Source organism: Myotis lucifugus, unplaced genomic scaffold (genome assembly GCF_000147115.1).
Source record: "Myotis lucifugus unplaced genomic scaffold, Myoluc2.0 scaffold_18, whole genome shotgun sequence".
Classification (NCBI taxonomy): Eukaryota; Metazoa; Chordata; class Mammalia; order Chiroptera; family Vespertilionidae; genus Myotis; species Myotis lucifugus.
In genome coordinates, this window is record NW_005871066.1 from 11998466 (window position 1) to 12007344 (window position 8879).

The following is an 8879-nucleotide window of genomic DNA, read 5'->3' on the forward strand; positions in this document are numbered from 1 at the left end:
GGGTTAGTGCTGACATGTAACTTTTTCTATCCTTTTATTATTACTCTTCTTGTATCCTTATATTTAAGCTGTGTCTTAAGGTAGTGTCCTTTAAAGTATGTAATCTATTTACACTTAATGTAATCACTGATATAGTGGGTGTATATCAGTCATTACTATTTATTTTCTATGTACCTCAATAATTTTACTCTGTCCTTCCCTTCTGGTTTAATTGCAATTTTATTATTTCAGTCTCTGACCTATTAACTTGTCAATTACACACGTAGTCTGTTGCTATTCTTTTTTCTTAAATTTATCTTTATTTTTTAAATTTATCCTTATTGTTGAAAGTATTAGAGATGTCCCCTTTCCTTCCCCATTGACCCCCTCCCCCTAGCTCCTGCCCCCTCCCCAGGCCTTCACCACACTATCGTCTGTCCATGGGTTATGCATATATGCCTATAAGTTCTTTGCTTAATCTCTTCCCACCCCCACTCCTTCCCTCAGTCTGTTACATGTTTCAATGTCTTTGGATCTATTTTGTTCATCAGTTCATCACATATAAATGAGATCATAGGATACTTGTCTTTCTCTGACTATCTTATTTAGCTTATTCTCCAGGTCGCTCTATGCTGTCTCAAAGGGTAAGAGATCCTTCTTTTTTACAGCTGTATAGTATTCCATTGTGTAAATGTACCACAGCTCTTTTTATCCACTCAACTAATGCTGGGCATTTGGGCTGTTTTAAGATCTTAGCTATTGTAAATTGTGTTGCTATGAACATAGGGGTGCTTATATCCTTTCTGATTGGTGTTGTGGGATTCTTAGGATATATTCCTAGAAGTGACATCACTGGGTCAAATGGGAGTTCCATTTTTAATTTTTTGAGGAAACTCATTCTGTTTTCCACAGTGGCTGCACCATCTGCATTCCCACCAGCAGTGCACTAGGTTTCTCTTTTCCCCACATCCTCCTCAGCACTTGTTTGCTGATGTGTTGATAATAGCCATTCTGGCAGGTGTGAGGTGATACCTCACTGTCATTTTAATTTGCATCTCTCTGATTATTAGTGACTTTGGGAATTTTTTCGTGTGTCTCTTGGCCATCTGTATGTCCTCTTTGGAACCAAGAAAGACCCCAATAGCCGTAGCAATCTTGAGAAAGAAGAACGAAGTAGGAGGGATCACAATACCAGATACCAAATTATACTACAAATTCATTGTAATCAATACGGCCTGGCAAGAACCGTAATCAATACGGAACTGTAATCAATACGGTTCGACAAGAACAGGCATTATATATATATCAATGGAACAGAACAGAGAGGCCAGAAACTGATCCAGGCCATTATGCTATTCTTTTTTTAGTTACCCTAAAGGTTATAACATGAACCCTTAACTTATTATGCTTTAATATTATGTGGTGCCATGAAATTTGAATCAATTGAAACTTTCACACACTGTTAATGGGACTATAAATTGGAAAACTGGTTGAACATAGATGGCTCAGCAACTGCACTTGTACATATATCCCAACAGAAATATATGCATATTTTGGAAGATAACACATCATGAGGATAGCCAAACCGTGGAATATCATGCAACAAAAAGAAATAATTTGCTATAACATACAACATAAATAATTGAGCAAAAGAAGCCCAGATCCTATCCTCTTCCCAAAAAATATCATAAACTGTATGATCTAATTTATACACAAGTTTCAAAAAAAGGCAAAATGAATCTATGGTGCTAGATGAGTGATAGCGTGAAAGGAGCGTGAGTGGGACCTTGGGAGTTTATTAGTGTTCTCTTTCCTGCTCGGAGTGCGAGATGCATGGGTGTTTCACTTATGATCTGTGTATTTTTCTGTTGGAAAGCCATATTTTAATGGAGGACATAAAGATTCCTAACGTAATACATTTAACATGTAAGTTAACTGAGTATCATGTTTCTTCTAAAATTTTAGGCTATTTCTTCCAACTCTATAGTTAGAGGACTTAAATACCGGTAGATACAACATCTATAATTATCATTATTGATTAAGGAGAAATATCTCTTTCCCCAATTTCCTCAAAATTAATTGCTTTAACTTGACTCATTTTCCTCACACATGAATGGTGTTTTAGACGTTAAATATTATGACAAGTTCCAATATTTAGACAAAACATATGCAAAATACCCTATAACTCATAGCAAATTTCAGTTTGCATTTCTGGTTAAAAAGGAAAAAAATAAGGTTAAAAAAATAAAGATAATTGGCGAGCTGGTCCCCTGCACCAGAGCTGGAGGTGGGAACCATTTGGAGACAAAGCATATGTTTCATTGAGAATTTAGGAATCATCCTGAGAGCTCGCTTCCCTCCTGACAGGAAGAAGTTGCATGATCTTTTGGGGGCAGGACAAAGAAAGGGGAGAAGTGTTTTTTATACATGGTATACATACTGTTCAATGTATATTGGGCTGTCAGACACATTTCCCACTGATTAAAAATATTAGCTTCCTGCCCTGACTGGTTTTACTCAGTGGTTAGAGCGTCAGCCCACGGACCACAGGGTCACAGATTGGATTCCGGGTCAAGGGCACATACCTCAGTTGCAGGTTCAATCCCCCGTGACCCGACCAAGGCCACATGGGGGAGGCCACCAATCGATGTGTCTCTTTCACATTGATGTTTCTCTCTCTCTCTTTCTCTTCCTACCCCACTCCTCCCTCCCTTCCACTCTCTCTAAAAATCAATGAGAAAAATATCCTTGGGTGAGGATTAAAAAAATAAATAAGCATAATCACTTGGTCTCTTAGAAGAATAACATTATTCAATCAGATTGCTACTCAATACCACTTCACAATTTTCAGAGTTCTTATTTCTATTTCATCCACACTATGTAAGGTATTATAGGTCCATTGTAACGATAAAACAATTGAGTTTAAATAAGGTTAAGACACTTGGCCAGTATCATACATGGAAAAAAAGTGGCACAGACTAAATTCAAACCTTAGAAAATGGTAAAGAGAATGAATTAAATCTCCTGTACCACGCTTACAATGGGAAAATGGATAATTACTGAAAAGTCCTTTTACAGTAGATTTTGTGGACATCTAAGGAGAATTTCAGTGAGTTTCTTTTCGCCCTGCACATGACTCAAAACTTCTGGAATGCAATGAGTCAATACTTTGAGCAGTGTTTCTTTTTCTTTTAAGATTTTAAAGATAATGAGAGACTTTTTCCAAAATACACTTAAAAGGTTTCAGCTAAGATAAGAAACTCCTTGACAAGAAATCTTGCTAAGAAAATCCAATTTCCTTGCAAAAGCTCATCTATTTTTCAAATCACTAAAAAAGTAAGAGAAGACTATTCTCCAAAAAGTACAGATCACAACAAATGGTATATGCTTATTCCTTTAAACCACTAGTTCTCAACTCTGGCTGTGCACTCGAATCATCATGAGAGCTTTTAAAAGAACATTAATCCCCAAGCTCTACTCCAAAATACTCTGATTTTATTGGGCTGGTGAGGGGCCTCGTCTCTTGTGTATGTGTTTCTAAGTTCCCCAGGTGATTCTAATGTGCATCGGGGTTGGGAACCACTAAACTACATATAGGGTGTCCCCCCCAAAAATGTATTCACACTTTGAATAATTATAAAGGCAATGTTTATTAAAATACATTTCATTTTCAAAATGTAATAGAATCAGCTGTTAAAGTGTGTATACATTTTGGGGGGCACCCTGTATTTATAATATACAGGAGTGGGCAAAAGTAGTTTTACAGTTGTGAGTATATGAAATAGTTTTTCTTGTATTATTAATTATTATATTATTTTCCATATGAACAACTGTAAGTGTACTTTTGCCCACCCTTGTATATTAAATAATATTCATTATATAGCATAACTAGGACCAGCTTATAATGTAACCATGTTAGACAGTTGAAAGAAATAATAAAAAGAATACCTTTAAGGGTCTGTTAGGTAGCAATAACTGCAGTTTAATTAATCCTGCAGGGATGTACAAGGTTCTCATCTCAAAAACATTTGAATTAGACAAACTGGACATTGTGGGAATTTCGGAGACCAACGTCTCAACACACACCATTAATACAACACACATCAGAGCCCTCTTCCCCGGATTAGTTGCTCATGTTTTAGGCACACCCTTTTAAAAGAACTATTTAATAACCTCTCTGCTTATTCATCCTGACTCTTCTCCCAGTGGTTCATCACCGGAAAGTCCAGAGGAGGAAGTTTAGCAATTTCAAATGAGGAAATGAGGTTTCACCTTACATAAAGACTCAGTGCTCATGAAGAAAAAAAAAATGTAGCATTTTGATTGATAAGACACTTGCATAAATAAACATACTAAAGAAAAGGAGAGTACCTAGATATTAAAGGTGTTGGCAAATTGAAGCTGGTTTGCCTAATTCACATAAATCCTCAGGCTCACAGTGACCAGATATTATAATTCCTAAACTTATGAGGTAAACACCATTATATGATTTAAAATTCACATCATGAATAAAATGAGACAAGGCAAGGATAGGGTGATTGTTAAGAAGCAACAAAAAGATATGAAAAGGAGAAAAGGAGGCTAGGAAGGGAAAAGGAGAGACAGTGCTGAGAGGACAGTAAAACAAAGAATGATTAAGAAGCCAGAAAAGGAGGCCCACGTCTATGTGATGTGTGACAGAGTGCCTTTGCTGTCACTGAGACGTGGCAGGGCTATTTGGTTAGTGATTGTACAACAATTAGCTACTAACATGGAAAAACAATAAAACTGGATTCCTATGTCATAAATTTCCGTATGGATTAACACAAAATATGAAGAGAAAAGCTATAGTAGAAGTTAATGTAAAAATGTCTTCATGCCTACTGAATAGGGGAGGATATCTTTTAAAGATTCTCAAAAAAGCATAAACCACAAAGGAAAAGACTCATAAATTCAACTATTAAAATTAATTGTTTATCAAAGGTACCATCATGAACTTAAAAAAAAAGTAACATTGAGAGAAAATATTTGCAACATACATGATGAATAAAAGACTAGAATCCAGAATACATTTTTCAAAAACCCTTAAAAATAAATATGAAGAAAAGCACCACACAATAAAAAAGTGGACATAAGAATGACAGACATCTCATGAAAGGGGAAACTCAAATGGCCAATAAATATATAGATACTTAACCTCAGACAACAATTAAATAATATTTAGACCCACCCATTTGACAAAAAAATCTAAAATATGGAAATATTAAGAGCTTGTGAGGATACAGAATACCAAAAACATCTCTGTACTACAAATGGGGTTATTAATAAGTTCAACTACTTTGGAAAGTAATTTGGCACTATCCAGGAAGAATGAAGAAGTGCAGAGCCTATGACTCAGCAACTCCAGTCAGACATCCAGCCGAGAGAACCTTGCACACTGTGCACCAGGCAACATCCACAAGGTTAGTAAAAGCACTGACTGTGACAGCACATCCCAGAAACCTCCCAGATGTCACCAATAAGAAAAGGGGTTAAGTGCAGATGGGTTCTCGAGGAAGCGGTCTAAGACCATTTAGTATCCGGGATGTTCATGAGGGAGTGCTTAGTAAAGTGGGATTAAAACATGCAGGAGGAAGGAGAAGTGAAGATGCAATGGAGGCCCATTAGCTTTAGGCGACCTCAGGGTCCTCCACCGGGGAACCCGTAGAACTGAAACGGATGGTCAAAGTTGTCCTATTTTAAGTCAAAATGGCCAGGCCTTTATACCCCACCTCAAACGCTAATTAGAAGTGGTCCACACCCAAAGGCCAGTCAGCCCTCTGTCAGAGCAATCCCTGAAGGTCTGACAGCTGAAGGCTATCTGCTGACCACTCTCACAGCACCTGGGACAAGTCCTTCCTTGAAAGGAGGATCTACCAGTGAAGGCGAACCTATGACACGGGTGTCAGAGGTGACACGCGAACTCATTTTTTGGTTGATTTTTCTTTGTTAAATGGCATTTAAATATATAAAATAAATATCAAAAATATAAGTCTTTGTTTTACTATGGTTGCAAATATCAAAAAATTTCTATATGTGACACGGCACCAGAGTTAAGTTAGGGTTTTTCAAAATGCTGACACACTGAGCTCAAAAGGTTCGCCATCACTGATTCTAAGCAGCATACTCCATGTTCACCATATTGCTGTATATTCACATGATGGAATACTATATAGCAGTGAACATTAATGACCTAAAGCTACAGCAGTCAACATGGATAAATCTCACAATAGTGAGAAGAGAAAGAAGAAGAAAAAATACAGATCGTTTGCTTTCATTTATTTAAAATTCACAAACAAGCAAAATGAAATTATATTTCCTTAGGGAAAATTACATAAGGGTTAAAACTATAAATAAGATCAAAGGGATGTTAAAATATAAAAGTTTAAACGGTCATTACCTCTGGGAGATGAGGGATAGAGAGAGAAAAAGGATCGGATAGGGGACACAAGAGCCTCTCAAAGTCTTGATATTTTTCTGTGTTTAAGGTGGGCCTATGGTTTGGTTTTGTTATTGTTACTATTTATAGCTTACGTGTATTAAAATATTCTTTTGGATAATTGTTTTAACTTTTAAAAGAACAAATATTTTCTTCATTTATTCAGGAGAACCCATTTTCCCAAAGTTCAGCCCAGAACCAGGAGATGCTATAACCAAATCTGGTCTCCTTACTCCTTGACACCTGACTGATTAAAAGAGGGAATTTCCATGGTTAGCCCTGGCTGTTTTGCCAGGAATATGTCATACTTTACCAGTGCTACCAAGCCCCACTATGAAATCTTCAATTGTATTTGTTGATGTAAAAAATCTTAAGGCTTCAAATTTAGACAGCAAGTGTGCAGGCAGGAGACATTACAATGGTATAATTATTCACAATTTACATTTGAAAAGCTGCGACTTTGAAAGGAAAATAATTTGCACAATGTGTGAAGTAATAGCTGTGCTAGAAATAAAATGGGATCCCAGACTCTCCCGCCAGTGCTACAAATTACAGCAGAAGAGAAATTAACTGGGGGGAAGGTTTTGAGCTACCACCCACTGGTAATTATCAGTAGTAACAATTTCTGTCAGTATAACACTAATATCTCGCTAAGGTGCTCTGAAACCGCAAAAAATTACCAATATTTTTAAAAATCTGGTATTTTTAGTAAGTTTACTTTCTGAGGCCCCAACTTTCTGTTGTTTAGTGGAGTGTCAATACACAAATTTCTATTTCTTCACAGATGAGTAAAAGACACAAGGAAGCCAAAATCTAACTGGCTCACACAGAGATTTTCAATCAAAACACACATTACGGGAACATAAGATTGTGGCATTTCACACTTCATCTAACTTCTCCTTTGCAGACATCTGCCATTTAGCTATGTAAGGTGGATGTTCAGAGAAAGGACCACGTTGGGGTGGAAAGCACTTTGGAGCTGCCTGCGGTATTTTTAAAAGTTAAACCATCAAAAGCTCTTTAGATATTCAGGTGACTTTTTTTAAAATGTCCCCCCAAGTGAGAAGTGTTGCTAATACTGACACTAGTCATTAGTCAAACTCACTAGTCAAACTCAAGCCTTGAGCTACAAAAACATGGCTCCTTATTTGGAACTAACAGCCAACAGGCCAAGACAAGGAACCCTACAAATATTCCACTGAAGCCTCAGGATAGTGTGAAGATATAAGGTGAGGATAGACACCTTCCACCAGAATTAAGGAGAAAGGAGTTGTATAAATGGGTAATTTGAGAGTCCTTCCCCAAAAAATGCCCTCCAGCAGTCTACAGTATCTAACAGGGGAGACTGAGAAACAAGCACAAGGTGGGATCCAGGGGGTCTCACTTCTTTGAAGCTGAATGTAAGCCCTGAAGATGCACCATTGTACTCGTACACAGCACACTTCTTACACACACACACACACACACACACACACACACACCCGCCTGGAAATCACAGCGTTCCCCTTTAAGGTTTTGATCGATCCACGCCGGGAAGGTTCCAACGTCACTTTTCTCTCTCTGATCAAAATCAAAACAAAGGATTTGTTGGTGAAGGAAGAAGCCTCAGCTGCCTGGAATGTATTCCGATCCCCCCCGCCAGGAAGCTGGGCAGGGAACCCGAGCATCCATCGGCTGCCTGAGGCCGCCCTGGCTGCAGGTGGCGGGCTGGGCGCTGCTTTGGAAAACAGCGCGCGGTCGGCTCCCGGCTCTCCGCTGAGGGCGGACCCCCGCCCTCTGTCACTTCACCCCCAAAGCGGCACGTCCCCCAGATCACAGACCCTGTTCACACGGATGCAGGAGCGCGTCGCACATTCGTGGGGACAACCCGTGCCGCTAAGTATTTATCTACGTTTCTTGGGGGCCGTGATTCTTTCCTTCCTCACAGCGCCAACAACTTCCAGGAGCCTCCGGTCTGGCCAGAGCCCCGGGGGTGCTGAACCTTCCTGCCCCGGCAGGTGGGATGCGAATGGAGCGTAAGGAACCCCCCTGCCCCGCGCCCGCAGGCTGGGGCCAGGGAGCCGCGGCTCCTGCACGCCTTCCGCGGAGGAGACCCTGCCGAGGTGCCCCCAGGGCCCCCCGCCTCGCTGCTGAAGGTGAATTACTCCGGCCACGAGCTAGCGGGAGGCTGGAGGACTCGCTAGAAAAATAAATGCATCCCAGGGGCGGCCCCTCCTACGGTCTCCCGGCGGCCGGGGTGAGGGTGGCACAGCCCGGACTCCAACCGGGGAAGCTCATGCCTGGGGCGCTGACCTTCCCAGGTTGGCGGGGGCCCACGGGCTGCCCACGCCCTTCCGGTCTGGTCGGGGCCCACCACCCCGCCTGGGAGCCCCCGAGGATGAACGGCTGACTCCCCGCCACCCCGGACGCGCGCCGCCAGACCTGCGCCGCCTCCGCGGACCCC

General features: G+C 40.4%; 1 protein-coding gene across 1 annotated transcript in view; it reads right to left on the reverse strand.

Annotated features, from left to right (window-relative positions):
• The window catches only part of GSAP (gamma-secretase activating protein), a gene marked incomplete at its 5' end in the record, with an annotated part of 80665 nt that extends 71786 nt beyond the window's left edge, over nucleotides 1-8879 (reverse strand). Inside the window, one exon of the mRNA XM_023751020.1 lies at nucleotides 8858-8879. Coding sequence (XP_023606788.1) covers nucleotides 8858-8879 — 22 coding nt within the window. The remainder of the gene's footprint in view (nucleotides 1-8857) is intronic.